Here is a 17,221-nt window from a genome sequence, read left to right on the forward strand (position 1 = left end):
TTCCTATATATAATAGTTTACTACTACTACTACTTCTAGAATTAATGACTTAAAATAAACGAATTATTAAGATTTCATTCACCATTTAATGCTAGGGGTTAGTAGTTAGAGGAGAGGAAGGGTGACAGGGTTTGAACACCTAAGCAGGAAAGTAATTCAATCACTTGAACAACACACATACACTTAGGCACGGTTTGTTTGGATGTAAAATATTTTTCAGAAAATATTTTTTAATTTCCTAATGTTTGGTTTTCGTAAAATATTTACGAAGAAAAAAAAATATTAAAATTTAATAAAAATAATTTATTCATAAATTTTCGACAAATTATTTTGCATGTCCTACCTGATAAATTCGATCTTAATTTTGATGTAAACCTTTACCAAATACTGACAAAGTAAAAATTAAAAAATATATATTTTACCTAAAAATAAAAAAATTTTAAAAATAATATTTTAGTCAAAACGAACGAATTAGTATTATTATTTTTTGATTAGAGTCATAACACTCATTCACTTTGAATTTGTTTAAATTTATTTATTTATTTTATTATTAACAAAAAAACACACACCACTAACACATCTACTTTGTTTCTAGAACCCTAACACTTGGACATTTCACGATGTACTCATTCAAGCTCAAAAGTCAAAGGGACCAAATAACCAATAGCCAATTTTGTTTTTTATCCCTTGGCAAACACAACCAAACCACTAGGATACACTGAACCTACGAATGTCACAATCAGCAGGTAGTTTAATATCAAACGGAATTTGAGAGAGCTTAGCCACATGCCATGCCTACCCACATGGTACATATGCCGTTTGTTTAGTCCCACTCTCGCACGTAACGAACCTAATGAATCTACGTATCTATCATGTTTCTCAATACATCTTACAAGAAAGTTTTTATTCTACTTTCACGTTGTGATTCACATTTTACTCACTTTATTCATTAAATTTCTTATTTAGAATAATACACCATATTCAACCGCCATGTCAAATCGCCATGTCAAACACTCGTCCACTTTATTTCTCTTACACTTGAACCCTTAATCGAATTACTAAATCACAATGCAATTTCTTTTTATTTGTTGCGCATCATATGCAAATTAAAATAGTGGAAGTCATCTTGGCTTATTGTTCCGTACTATTAAAAAATATTAAAAATAAAAATAAAAAATAAAATAAAATAAAGCCTGGGGACTTAAGTAATGATACACATCTTTTCTTGAATATTGAAACGAGAACTAAGTACACATGACAGAATCTTAAATTCATGAAAAATGCAATTGGAATTGGCTTCACCAACTTGTAACTAGAGTTTCGATTCCAAAGTGAGTGATAGGTTGGATCTCACAGGAAGAAGTAAAGATTCCCAATCATCATCATAATCATTGTAAACTTAATCATTGTAAACTTTGCTGTAATACTCATTCACCATTTCTTCACTAACAAGCTCTAGCTTTGGAGGTTGCCTTTTTGGATAAGCAGGGTAACTTAACCGCGATAAGAACAGTGCGAGTTTGGATTTTAAAGTATTATTTTGAAATTGTTTGAGGACAAAGTTCCCTACTTGTTTTCATTATGGGATTGAATTTATTCAAGTCTTGTCTAAAAAACAAGTTAATTGTAGACCCATCAAAAATATCTTATATAAGACTTTTCTTCCGCAATCAAACCATTGTATTGAATATTATTTTCACAATCTCTATGCATGATAAAAATAAAAATAAAAATAAATAAAAATAATAAAAAAAATCTTCTAATATTTTGTTAAATGAAAATGACTTCATAGATTAGGCACTTGTATTCAATTGAGTTGATATTCGATTTAGATGACAAAGGAAATAACAATATTTAAGCAAACAATTAGACATGTAAAAGACAAATTCCAGATAAAATTATTTAATGAAGTAGATCTCAGATAACAATAGTACTCTTAACATAACATGAGTATGTACATTGATCCTGCAACATTAAGAACTTTAGGTACTCAACTATTGCTACACATCTTTTATTGAATATTTGATTCCAGTTCACCAATAAACATAATAGAACTACTCCACATTACAGAATCTTAAATTCATGATAAATGCAATTGGAATAGACTTCATCAACTTGTAACTAGAGTTTTGATTCCAAAGTGAAAGATAGGTTGGATCTCACAGGAAACTGTAGAGATTCCCAATCATCGTCATAATCATTGTAAACTTTACTGTAATACTCATTCACCATTTCTTCACTAACAAGCTTTAGCTTTGGAGGTTGCCACTGTCAATAACAGAGTAGGAACGACGTTAGAAATTATTTCCCTTCAACCATTTTCTGATGACTAATTAGATTAAAAAATAGAAAAGAAAAAAAAAAATGGTAGCATAATGAAGTCCATTGCTATTGTTCTCCTGAATTTATATTAAAAATTTTATTTCTGATACACCATAAGTGAAACTTAATTTTTATTTTATTTTTCAACAACAAAACAATCATTTATACCTTGGGTTTTCTGTCTTTGTCAATTACCATTGCTCTTGCACTGTTCATCCAAGTGATCCCATGCAACATTACTTTTTGCTTATATATGATCTGCTAAAAGAGTAGCCCATGTATGATCCACTTCGTAGTGAACTTTTGAAGTTTATTAATTTTTTTTTTTAAATCAAATCCCCAAAACTGATACAATATACAGAAGCAAAAACAAAAAAAAAAAACATGAATACATACCTTCAATCTTATTAGGATTTATTTTGTTCTCTTCAAGCAAACATATACATTTATATGTATTTTCCCCTTTAATTTTATGAACCAATAGAGACTTCTCAATCCTTTGTTATCCTTCAATTTTGTAAAGTGGAAAAGAGAACCGTGAGTTAGAGAGAGAAAGAATGAAATCAAAGAGGAATCGTCAAAACCTCTCCAGCTTCTTTCCATTTTTAATTATTTATTTATTTTTGGTATCTTTAGAGTGTAAAGAAATTAACGATTTAGGTAATTATATGGCAATTACACATAGCATTTAAACTACGAGTAGGCCGATTTGATCGGATAGAGTATCATTACTCTTTTATAAAATATATAAAAATAAATAATTTTGTAAAATAACCAAGAAGGACACTATTAAAGGATGTCCTTCTCGTGCAAAAAAAACTCATATAAAGTTTCAATCTGGTGCAAATAGGTCCATCTAACAAATTTAAACCCTAAATTTACTAAATTACCCTTATTGAACCATTTTATAAAATATATAAAAATAAATAATTTTATAAAATGACCGAAAATGACACTATTGGAGGATGTGGGCAATAAACAAGTAAAGATAAAAATAAAAGTACAAAAAGAAAAATAAAGATAAAAATAAAATAAAAAACAAAAATAAAGTGCAAACTAAAGAAGAAAAAAAAATTTCAAACTTCGAAAACTAGTGCACACTGATATTGGGAATTTTTTTTTTAATTTTTTTTTTATTTAACAGTGTTGGTACGAAAAAAAAATTTAGTAGAAAAGAGTAAACTGAAATCTCAAAAAATTCAAATCCTTATTCTACAAATTCTCAAAATTAAAAAAATATAAATAAAAAATTGTTTAGAGATATATATAGAGAAAATAATTTTTTTTAAGAAAGTAATGTGTAGGTAACACGATATTAACACCCCTATATTTTGCATTTATGCATTTAATTTTATTAAGAGTGTCCAAGTAAATTAAATCAAACTTGAAGGAGGTGGTGTCATAGCAACTTCTGTTCATATTTAATATGAAAGCAATAAATTAACCCAAAACAAAACTATTAGCCCTCACTCCTCACCGAACCCACTAGACTTGACAGTTTTCTAATGTAAACGTTGTGTGGTATAGTGTAGTAGTAGATTACATACAGCCACGTTTTTTTTTCTTTTTAATTTATTTGAAACCGATAAGATTTGCTTGGTAATCCTTCAACACTCCCTTTCAAAGGAAGATAAAAGAAATTAATGCAAGCTTTCAAAGGAAGATTAATGTCAAGTCTTGAGATGTTACATCTAGTTTGGTTTACAAGTGAAACTGATTGAGCAAAACAACATATGTACCATGTATGACTTGGCCCTAGCTATGACTATGATTGATTGAATATATCATGGAAAATGCCCTAGCTTAATTAAGACTGCATTTAATTAATTTGTTTATTTATTGCTTCTTCTTCCATCTCAAATTGACTTCATCATTCTTGGTGCGGAAGGTATCTTATCTTACTCAATCTAAAAAAAAAAAAAATCTATAAAAAATTGTAGTTCAGGGCTCATTTCCACATAGCTTTTTTTTTTTTTTTTTTTTCCGTAATAACAAAAATTGTAATAGCAAAATGAGAGCGCTAATGTATCCAAAATTTTCGCCCCCAATGGTGGTGGGGGCGTCGGTGGTAGAGTAATATATATGACTATATATATATATCAAGCGTGGGTAGAGAGAGAAAATGGAGGAGGAGGGTAATTTAAACGTGAAAGGAAGTGTCATAGCAATTTTTGCACATGTTTAATCGCAAAGTAATAAATCCAAACATTAAAAAGTGTCATAGCATTTAAATCCTATAGAAAACTATTAGTCATCTATAATGTCCCTAATTTTCAAATTGATATAATTAGAATATAAAATTTTATTTCTTGTGCATTTTTAGTTGCTTACATGGCTATGTGTTTATGTGGCTTCATGTTATATGTTAAATGAATTAATTATTTAATTACAAGTGTTTTGTTAAATTAATTGTTGAATGATATTATTTGTTAAAAGATGATGTGTTGATTTAAATATAATTTTTAGTTACTTGTTTAAATATGGGTTTTATTTTATTTTTAGTTTAAACAAGAGGGATTTGGATACTAGTAATGGACCAATAGTAGGTCTCATAAACTACTTGAATAGGAGTTGCTTATGGATACGGATAATTACCCATATATGGTTGGTTGTATATATACTTGAGTATATATGTTTAAGAGGATAGAATATTATTATTATTATAATTATTATTATTTATTTTTAATGATAATAATAGTAATATTATGTTAATAGGTTATATATATATATAATTATAAATTATATGTATATATTAGGTTAGCACGTATATGACTGTATATGTATATGTAATTATATTTTCATTTTCTTTTCTTTTCTTTTATGATTAGCCGACTTAATATCGGATTGGGATTAGGGTTTGTATTAACCTATATATATGTAAGGTTCTGTCTGCCAAGGGTTAGAACCCTATTCACGTAACAGTGGAGGCAGAGAGAAAGAATGGAGAGGAGAGAGAGAAACCGTGAGACAAGAGAGAGGATTTGGGCAAAATAATTAGGTCGGACCAAGGAGGAAGGTTAAGGGCTGTTCGAGGGTTAGAACCAGAGCAGAGGAGTCCTTGACGATAATCTCGATCGCCGGAGAAACTAGGAAAAAGGGGTTAAGGTTTCAATTCGAAACCTAAAGGCAAGTTCTATCTCTAATCTCTTTCCCTTAGACTTATGTTCTATGCATGCCTAGATAATTTCCAAGATGAAATCGGACTTTAATAAACTGAACTTAGTTGCATGCTTAAATTGATTTAAAACAGATTTTATATGTCAGTACATGTTCTTGCTTGATCTTAAGAATTGTTGTATGCGACTTTGTTTTGATTCATGTTTAAGATGCATATTATCTGTATAAAATAATTTGGGATCCTTTGGAACTTAGAACGGGGGTTTAGAACCTTTAACAGTGATAATCAGAATGATCGGAGAACGCTAGAAACGAAAAAGAAAGAGTAGAACAGGTCGAGAGCCGACTCCTAAGGGCATGGAGCCAGCTCCCAATTAAACTTTTATGGCTCTCAGAGGAGAGAGCCGGCTTCATGGAAGAGGGAGCCGGCTCCCTCTGGCTGAGAGCATGCTCTTTTAGTTGAGAGCTTGCTCCTTAGTTTGAAAGCTTGCTCTATTGAGGTCAGAGCTTGCACTCTCAAAACGAGTGCATGCTCCATCACTGGGAACTTCTAGATTTTGTTATTTTAAAGGTTCTGTTTGACTGTTAGGGTGGTTTTAATGATGTTTAATTCAGTTTGGAAGATTTATATGATTTAAATAAATTGGATTAATAACTGTAATGCATAATTTGTGACTATATGCTATGGACTCGAACAATATGAAGTTTTAAATAAATTTGCATATTGTTAACCAAGGATTTCATTGCTTAATATTATTTAGCAATTTAAATGGAGGAATAATGGAGTTAAACTAATTTATTAATTTAATTGAATTTAAATAGTTTGACTATGTCTTAGAGGTTAAATCAATTTATTTGAGGTGCATGTTAATTTATGATTGTAAAGATTAAATGCATTCTACTTAGAGTCATTATTTTGCTTGAGTAGTGATCTAATTTTGATTATACTTGTTTATGGAATTAATCGATAATTTATGTTAATTATTTCATCAATTATTAGATTGGATGATGTAATGCACCGGTATGGGACGGTGACATTCTAGGGACGGATTAACCAAAGAAGTTAAATCCTCCCTATTGTGGATTATATGCACCGGTATGAGACGGTGGCATATTAGGTATGGATTAGATTAAAACGATAATTCTTACCTATTCTGGAATAAGGAAATTGATTAATTATAACATTAAATCATAATTATATATTGTGTCAAGGCAACAAACAGTTGAGCAGCACTACTTGGGTTTTGGATGGAATTTATATATATAATTATGGTACCGCGATATGAGTTTGAGTCTCAGAATCGATGCTTAGAGAGCGTATATGCATTGGGATTCATAGTTGGCTATGATGGGTTGAGGTATACCCTGTTAGATTTAAGTACACATGCCCACTTCAGGTGCATTTTGTATGTTACCTTCTATTCAGGTTGAGACCCCCTTTGTAGTTCAGTGAGAGTCCTTTAGTGTGGATATATATATATATAGTTATGGATTATATAGCTATTGTTGGGGTTATCTAGGATGTATCCACGTATCGGTTCTACTATAGTAGGGTAGAACTTGTTTATGGGCCTGACCCACCATCATTTTTTAGGTATTCAACAAGCGTCGGGATTGTTCGTGCTGAGCAGGGCTCGTCTACTTCATTCTTCCGGATTGTTTGCATAGAAGTTTCCTTTGTGATTTCTGTATCTAGTTGTAGACCATTGATGGTTCAGTTTTAGTTTTATAGGGGTCCACATATTATGGATTCTCAAGTTGTATTTTTATTGGTGGAATACTTGTATCAGAAGAATTTATTAATGGAAATTTAGTTTGAGGTTTTATTTCTCATTTTAGTTTCTGATTAGCATTTTGGTTATTTTTATTTTCATTTGTTGTATTCTGTGTTCGATTATTGCCGTTTGTTTTTGATATCCTCAGGTATTCAGGCGTGGGCCTAGCCAACCCACATCCAGAAATCCGGGGGTATCACATCATCACTCCTCACCAATGAAAACGTTGTGTAGTCTATGTATCGCTTGGCCCCTAGCTATATGACTTTATGATTAATTGAATATATATCTTTAAAATGTCCAAAACATCTCAAGAATTTGGAGTGAAAATAAGGGTTTATTTGGTTTGTGACCCTAAAAACAGTTCTCAAGAATTTAAGAAAATATAAAATAAATAGTTCTCTGGAAACATGTATTTTTATAACCTAGTTTTCATAAAACTGAACTAAGAGTTTTTTTTTTTTGTACAATTTTCTATTTTTAGTTTTTTGAGAACAAAAAACTATTGTCAGAGTTACAAACCAAGTTAGGCATGTTTGGTGTGGTGGAATGAATTTGAATGGATGTGGAAATGGAATAAGAAGAGAATGAAATGGGAATGATGATTCTTATTCTACCGTTTGGTTGCAAACATGAAATGCGCATTCTCATTCCTGCGTTTGGTAAGAAACTTCGAATGGAATGAATTTATATTATTTCTTTAAATTACATTTTATTATTAGTAAAAAAAATTTAACGCAAGAATAAAAGGGAGAAGAGATAATAGAGAGAGAAAATAGATGAGATTGAGAGAAACAGAGGGGCAAGAAGAGGCGATGGAGAGAAGTAGGTGATCGAATAGAGGGGAGGCATCGCCGCTGAATAATCTGTATCCGGCGGTGGTGTTTTTAATTAAGACCATCGATCATATAGCAGCAAATCACAAATGAAGGTCCAATGTAAAGAACAGCCCCATACGACGCTACACGTGCTAAACGTACCACCTGAAGTTCTGCGCTTAGATCTCACTCGCTCAACGAATTTTCCGATAATCTTCTCCGGCGACGTTCTCCTGACAACTTTCAGCAAACTGGTCCAGATCATTCATAGTCACCGCCGTTTCAGTCCACTTCATCACTGGATCAAACCCTCTTCTTGCTCATCGAGGCCGGCTTTACTTCTTTCTTCCTTGTTCGTCGCCAGTGTGTTTACAGGATTGATGTGGTTTGTAATTTGTTGGGGACTTAGCTTTATTTTTTAATTTTTTTTTAGTTAGTATATTTTTAAAGTGGGAATGGAATGGTTATTCATTTTATTTGAAGGTGGAATGATTTTGATGGAATGGTCATTCTCCAAGAATAGTGGGGAATGATGATTCCAACTTTAAAATTGTGCACCAAACACGAAAAAAAAAAAAAAAAAAAAAAACGCCCATTTTATTTCACATTCTTTTATTCCATTCCACCCCACCAAACTACCCCTGTGTCTCTTAATCTAACGAATTCACATTGAATGACTATTATTGCCTTACCAATAAAATAATGCACATTGAATGAACACTTAACTAGGGGAATAAAAAAAAAACCACTCAATCTAACGAATTCACACTGAATGACCATGATTGCCTTGCCAATAAAATAATGCACATTGAATGAACACTTAACTAGGGGAAGAAAAAAAAACACTCAATCTAACGAATTCACACTGAATGACCATTATTGCCTTACCAATAAAATAATGCACATTGAATGAACACTTACTAGGGGAAGAAAATTTCTGTGATTCTAGTAGTTGTAAACTAGTATATATACAACTCATACATGTTCTTGCATCCTTGAGCTCATTTCTCCAACGACTACATAAGCATAACACAGCATCGATCTCTCACGGCTTATCTCCACACTTGTTTTCACGACGTTGTTGTTGTTATTCTCTCGTCATGCCTCCGGAAATTGTATAAATTATTATTGTTATTATTATTATTATTATTATTATGTCTTTTAGTTATCAATATTTAACTTCATTTCTTATATATTCTATTATTATTATTTTTTATTTTTGTCATTTCATCTTTTGCACAATGAGAATGAAATGATACGGGATCATTACAATTTCGATAAACATTTCATTCAATGTGTGTACATATATATATATATATATATTTTTAATTTCTTCCCTTCTCCTCCTCTTCTCCTTTCCTTCAAGGAATTATTTGCACTTAAGAATAGTCAAACAGTTCATTAAATGTACTTCAAAAGACGTTTCAACTATTAAGTTCTAACAAAAATATTATTTTTTTCAAAACTTAGTTACTCGTTGCACTAGTGTCAACAGCTTATGAGATTGGACTTCTTTCATGTTATAATTCCTAATTTTTTTGTAATATGGGCTAGCAAAATATGAAGGTTATTTATGAAAGAAATAGATAAATATTTAAAATATACAAATTAGAAGAAAAGAAGAAGAAGGATTCTAAACTGAGCCATTACCCAAAATTTGAGGCTTTTGAGCCATCTTTTAAGCAAAAATGGCATCAGAAATTATAGCTGCAACACACGCACTTCATATTCTGAGTAGTTGATCAAGACTAATATATTTGATATGTAACCATCTTAATTTTTGATCGATCAGTGCTTGTTGAAGAAAATGCAGGTGTGAGAAAAGTGATACTAAATAGACCTAAGAAATTGAATTCCCTCACCTATGAAATGGTATGGCCAAACTGTTTGATTCCATGCTTAATTCTGTTGCTCATATATATATATATATATATATGAAATGTCATTTGAAGATTGTGGAGATGTTAAAGAAGTTCAAAGTGTATGAGAACGATCCTATGGTCAGACTTGTGATTTTAAAGGTAAGGAAGTATAGAAACAATGAATGTACCAATGATTATTTTTCCTTTCTCCATTTTTTTGTTTGGCAAATTTTCAAATAGTAGATCAGAATGTTGAGTGAAATAACAAGTAAAAACTTTGATTACCCATAAACTTGAAACAAGTTTGAGGTTCAATTGAAAAAATAAAAATTGAACAGACAATTGCGTACGTGTAAAGTGACCGAGGTCGTGAGTTGGGGAAAATCTTTAATACTTTAAGAATAACCAAGACATGGTATTATCGAGTAATTCACTCTCTTATGTGCCAGGAAGATAATTTCTCCAAGAGTTAGACTCTAAAATCAATCACTAGATACAAAATAATAATACTAATGTTAAGTATTTATTTGTTTGTTAATAATGTCTTCCTTTTAATAAGGGAGGCAGTAGTTTCGTCCTTCATAAGGAATGACGAAACGGAGTGAAAGGGAATACAAGTCCTGATAGTTGGTTAGCATCGACTATATTCTCTGATTGTCAATGCCGGCCACCAAAAAGTATGTCAATGGTATAAATGTCATCTCCCTAGGTACTTGTCGCCAGTCTCTGAGTATTGGCGCCGATCATCATGTGTTACTTTAACGGCTCTTCTTTAACAAAAGGCAGTAAGATGCAACAATTGATCAATTGTGTTAGAATATCTATAATATAGAGGTGTTTTCTGCATTTAATTAATCCTTAAATCTAACAAATAATTGTGTTCTACTCTCTCTTTACTGGTAGCAGAATTCAGAATTTAGTTGTATTTCCTCTTGATTTATACCAAATTTGAAACTGAGGTGATTCATTGATGTGTGAGTGACTGGATACTGTTTGTATAAATGCTTTTAAGAACACTTCGCAATGAGTTCTTGAAACTTAGCATGAGCTTTTGGTTGTATTATTCTCTATTTGATAATGGAAAATGTGATAGTTCATGTGCATCACTTTGTATAGCTTAGCAATTATGCTTGTTATGTCCGTGCACGAATCATCACGTGCCTCTGATTATGAACAAGAATGCAATAAACCTTGCTGTTTTCTGTGATGTCGAGCTTATTCTAAGAATCACCCTTCATTCCAATTAGCTTTGCGCTTTGACTTTACTATTGAATATCTTATTGCTGGGACAGACGAAGGTCTACTAGGGGAAGACAAATGACCATGTTCAGGGTGAATGTGTTCTACTTGAACTGCAAATGTCTAGTAAAATGATTCTGGAGATAACTTTTTTCTATTTTTTTGCATTATTTGGTAAATTAAATCAATAATTTGAGCCCTTTCTATCAGATAGTGCCTTATTCACCAAATGAATTTATGCTTTTTATTGTTGGACAGATGCATTAATTATCGTATTTATTTCAACCCTTTTTTTATTTAGGAATATTTTTTGTTTGATATCTCAAAATACAGGGAAATGGAAGAGCATTTTCTGGATGCGGATTTGAGAACTATGAGTCTATGACTCACAATAATGTAATTATTTTCAAGTCATATTTTTCAAAAGTTATTATTTAGAAAATTGTTTGTAAGAACGATGTTACCTTTCTTCTAAAATGTAAGTACAAAGTTGCCTACTTGTTTTCATTATGAGAAGGGATTTGTTGAAATCTTGTTCGGTATCAAATATTCTACTCAAATTCTCTATGCAATATAAAATAAAATAAACTTTTATTAAAACAAAAATTGACCTTAATGACTGCATTTTATGCCTAAAAAAAGTGTTATATGACATTTAAATTCAAATAGATGTCCCAATGCACTATATAGAAATTACTAGAACGAGGAAACAAATTGAATGAGTGAAATATCAAGGGATTGGCTCTAGTGATGAATATATAAGACTTAGTGTCTCGTGAAGTATTAAGTTTTAGGTTCGAATTCTCTTAAAAATATTATATTATATTATATATTACATTACATTTCATTTTATTTTTTAGATAAAGATAATAATAAAAATTATTTATTTCATTTTTTACATTATATTTCATTTAATTTTACTCTCTAATTTTGTGCAAGTCCTTTTAAATAATTTTAACTTCTACTCATCTTTTATTATTTTTGTAAATAGAATCTTGAGGTTAATTTATTTTTGTTTATCTCACTTTATTTAATTAACAATAAGCCCTTATTTGCTCACTTTTCATACTACAAGAGTGAGATTTGAGCATGAGAGATGTTATTTATACACTTTTCATATTTTTTGCACTTCACCCATTCACAGCGTATAAAGCACAAGAGCCACAGAGTCAAACATGCGAATGGGGAAAAAAGTACTAGCTTGTTGCTGATATTATTGAATGAGACAGAGAAAATTAGTAACATGAAATTTTATTGCTATCATAAACATGTATCAGACTCTCCAAATCCAATTAACACAATATAAAACTACAACATGCAAATCCAACTCATAAACTTGCTAAGAAATATATTAAACAGGTCTTGCAAACAAGCCAAAAGCTGGATTTATTGCAGTAAAGCCTCCATCTAAAGCCAGATTATGTCCACTCACATACTTGGACTCATCACTTGCCAAATAAATAGCAGCTTCAGCCACATCTTCTAGCTCGAGACTTACCCCCTTAAGGTTAGTATAAAGGCCAGAGGCTGCTTCTTTATCCATCTTGAAGAAATCCATCCACAATGGTGTCACAATGAAGTAAGGGGAGATGCAATTCACGCGAATACCGAATTTCCCAAGCTCTGCAGCAACATTCCTGGTCAGTCCCACCGTGGCGTGCTTTGAACTCGTGTATGCATGAGAAGCAACACCACCAACACTCGAACAAACACTTCCTATCGTGATTATGCTACCCTTTTGTGCAGGGATCATCACGCGAGCTGCGTGTTTGGTGCCTAAGAAGACTCCGGTTAGGTTGACGCTAATGACACGCTCAAACTCAGACTTCTTGTTGTCAAGGATGCTGGTTTTTGCTTCATCTGCAACAGCGGCATTGTTGATCATTATGTCGAGTTTTCCATGCTTGGCAATGGTGGTGTTTATGGCATTTTCAATGTCTGATTCGTTAGCAACATCACAGTGGACAAACGTAGCCAGTTCGGGGCCTAAGTCTTGGCATACTGATTGAGCCAAGTCATCTTGGATATCTGCAATAATGACTTTGGCCCCATGTTTAGTGAACACTCTAGCAATGCACTCTCCAATACCTTGAGCCCCACCAGTGATCAGTGCCACCTTACCTTCCAATCTATAACATATCAAAGGGTTTGCCCCAAAAAATTAAGTGAGCAATCTATACATATCTTTATATACAGAGTGGTAGTTTCTTTAATTTAAATTATAAATTTCAAGTCACAATGGAGAAATGCTATGTTACATTATGGAGACACCCTCAGAGTCCATCTAATTAAGTATACGTCCAAATTTTACAAATAGGTAACAACTAACATTAGGTGCAATTCTATCGGAATTACATATATATATATCAAGGTTGTTAGAATCGGAATTTTACGTATGATCGATAAAATAAGGGGTCCATAAGATCAGATCGAAAACCGTAAGATTCTATAAGACTATTAGAAAAATAACTTAAACTAATTTTTTTAATGAAATATTTTGGATATAAGTAGATAATAAGGCTAAATAACCAATCTAGTCACTCTTACAAATTTAATTAACATTGAAAGATACTAAGACACGCTACAAATGCTTAAAATCAATTTCTCGATTTCAACAAAAAATCAGCATAACAATCAAGTAAAATTTTAGAGAATATATTATTTAAAGTAAAGCCTAGTAAAGAGAGAAAGTACAATTTAGTTGTCGAATTGTCTGAGCAGTTTAGTTGAAAAGTTTATTCTTCGGTTAAAAAAAAAGAAAGGAACAAAATAGAGATAGAAAAAATAATGAAAATATAATGAAGTATTTTTTTTATTTTTGTTTCAGAATTGACAAAGAATATGTCAAAAAATAGAATTCTTTATGTTTCTTGTACTGAAAAAATAAATAATAAAAATTAAAATTAAGAAGAAAAAAACGAAATACAGAAACTTTTTTGAAATTTGAACGATACTTTTGAAATTTAGGGTTGATCGTCTTTACATTTGATGTTAGTTTTCTTTTTTTTTTTTTTTTTTTTTTTTTTAATGTACGTAATTAAGTAAAGAGTTGAACTTTATATTTAAAATGATTAAATTTATTAGTCTAAAGTTAATTGTAGACCCAAATAAATTTCAAAGAGAACAAAATAACACGATTTAGTAAATTGGGTAGAATTGTAAGATCTTACGTGATTCTGCAATCTTACTTCCGATTCTACATATCCTATAGAGGTTTTACTTTATAGAGATTTTGGATATGAACGGGATCATTTTGACAATTTGGAATTGTAGAATCTTGTGATTCTGAGATCCAAGAATCGAAATTTTAACAACTATGATACATATGGCCAAGTGATACATATGTTTAAGAAAGGAAGATTAAAACAAATACATCCTATTATAGCGTATTTGAGAGCAACTTAATTAGCAATTGTATACCTTGGTGCAGCAGAAGAGACGGCCGAATCACCTGCCATATATGTTAATTTGAAATATTGAACAAGACTGACTAGCTGGGTTTGAAACTTGTGTGTTGCCAAAATATTTGATGTCCTTTGGCAAGATACATCCCCCTTATATAATAAACACACCATCCTATTCCTGCCTAACACCAATTTGTTTTTACTTACTTATTTATTTATTTATTTTTAAGTTAATGCAAACACGCAGCCAACATATAGGCTATTTAGATCAATCGTGGACCAAAGCCTCTTCTTCTTTTTATTTTTTTTAAAAAAAAATTATTATCTCACATCAGAGCAAAATGGGAAAGGACAAAATAAGTTTATATGAGTAAGTTTGCAGCATACTGAGCCTACTTACCAAAACTTTATATTAAGTCAGTTCAGAATAAGAGGACAGGTGCACAACCGTTATACTTTTGTACCATCCCTATAACCATTATTAATTAACATGCCTTGTGTGAAAGATGCCTTTTATCAAATATTATCTCCACAACCCTTTTAAATTCAAAAAATAATAATAATAATAATAAAATTAATAGGACTTCCGATCTCAATTATCAATTTCTCTTCCGAATATAACGTGGTTGGATCATATTAGAATTCTTCAAAAAAAATCTCGTAAACATCTCTTTCTTTTCGACTCATTCCCAACCACGTTGTATTCAGAGGAATGGTCGACAATTGATATCGGAAGACCTATCACTTCTCTAATAATAAACCAAACAAACAAACAACATCTCCCGCAAACATCATCACCACCCATATCATTAAGGCACAGTTTGGTTGGAGGGCAAAGAAAAAAAAAATTGGTAATGGAAGGAAATGAAATAGTGTGTTTGGTATAAATTTTTTTAAAGGAAAAGAAAGAAAGCAGAGGGGTTTGGAAGGATACAAATTAGGAGGAGTTTTATAATTCTCCAAAAATGGGAGGAAATGGAAGGAAAGGGGGAAAAAAAAAAAAAAAAAAAATCTAACATTTTAAATGAAATTATATTAATACCGAATTTGCCCTTACATTTATAAAAAAATCATGCTAACCAAATATTTGATATGTGTTTTGTTTTTGATACTTTTGTTTTTGTCAGGTACTGTAGTAGTGAATAGTGAAAAAATTGTGTTTGGTAAAAACTTTGTTTTGCACTGTGTCGAGACATTGCCAAAAATTGAAACATCAATTTGGTATTTTTATGTGTTTCCGCACCATAACGTTTGGTACTATAACGATGAATAGTAATACCTTTTTTTTTATATAAAAAAATTCTTAAATGATATTTTTAAACTAATCATTATATTTTTCTAACTATGGTTTCATGTTTTTGCTTTCAAAAATCTTGTAATAAATGAACATTGTCAAACATGCTTATAATTATTATGTAAAATATTTTTTTTTTAGCTTCGGATTACTATTTAAAATATTATTTTTATTTCGAGTTAAAACAAAATGTTAAAAACAAAGCGCATACAAAAAAAAAATAATAATAAATAAATAAAATACACCAATTAAAAATTGTGTTCGTTTTATAATTTGTGCATTTCTACACTATGTGAGAATTAATTAAAACAACTTGTTCTTTCTTTAATTAAGTTGTTGGTTGAATCTGGCAACTTGTTCTTTCTTTAATTATAAACAAACTTGTTTTTCCCTTCTAGCTCGATGTCTGCCATGATGCCGGCGTTCAACTCTCCCCCAACAAATGGCTTCTTGTCCGACCTCGTGGCATTTAGTAGTATTCAAATGTTCGCTCAACTAAGTCTAAACAATTTGTTTAGACTGACTATAATTATTAATAGTACTATTACAAAAATATTCGATCGATTTTATAATTATTAAGAAAATGATGTAGCTCAGATCTTAGAACGTATTCGAATTCGAGGGCGTATCTGATTGTCTGATATGTAAGTCTTCATAATGTTTTGAATAAGTAATAAGAATTATTCAAGTATCACTAAACTACTCCCAATGGTCCCATGTGATCAGCACAAACCAATACTATTAAAAATAATAATGATGCAGAAAGAAAAAAAATAAAAAAAACTAGGAAAGTTATTATTATTTAGAAATTGTTAAAACTGTGATATAGTTATTATTTAAAATTTTAAGCTATGGCTAAGTTCTTAAGCTATAGCTAAGTTCTTTCTTTAATTGGGTTGTTGGTGGATTGAACCAACCAATTTGTTCTTTCTTTATGCTATATTCAGTAGGTAAAAAAGAAGGAAGGGGTGTAGAAAGAAAATAGAAAAGAAAGAATGAACTATTTTTGTTCGGTAAAGTTAATACAAGAAAGGAAGGGGTGTAGAGAGAAAATAGGAATTTACAAATTTTCATTCACCCTTTTTTTTTTTCTTTTTGAATGAACATAGTAAATTATTAGTTTATTTCTATTCTATCCAACTAAAAAAAAAAGAAGGAAATATACAATTTTTTCTCTAGAGATTTCTTATCCATCCCTTCTTCCTTCCCTTTTATTAAATTTTTTTCTTTCCTACCGAATATAGCATTAATTAAAACAAACTTGTTTTTTCTTTAATTAAGATGACGGTTCTATCAAATTAAACAATTTGTTAAGACTAAAAGAATAATTATATATAATAAGGGCATGTTTGGTATGTGTTTTGTTTTTGATATTTTTTGTTTTTGTCAG

General features: G+C 30.8%; 1 protein-coding gene across 1 annotated transcript; it reads right to left on the minus strand.

Moving 5' to 3' along the window:
* Positions 1-12,484: 12,484 nt before the first annotated feature.
* LOC132276016 (borneol dehydrogenase, mitochondrial-like) lies at positions 12,485-14,591 on the minus strand. The gene is made up of 2 exons (XM_059777257.1): positions 14,554-14,591; positions 12,485-13,262 (listed from the first exon to the last, which is right to left on the minus strand). Exons 1-2 carry the CDS (start codon positions 14,589-14,591, stop codon positions 12,485-12,487), a joined length of 816 nt encoding a protein of 271 aa, XP_059633240.1.
* Positions 14,592-17,221: the final 2,630 nt, after the last annotated feature.

The sequence above is a fragment of the Cornus florida genome, unplaced genomic scaffold (genome assembly GCF_030987335.1).
Source record: "Cornus florida cultivar Cherokee Brave unplaced genomic scaffold, ASM3098733v1 CherokeeBrave_3.0.0_Hap2_Chr10, whole genome shotgun sequence".
Lineage (NCBI taxonomy): Eukaryota > Viridiplantae > Streptophyta > Magnoliopsida > Cornales > Cornaceae > Cornus > Cornus florida.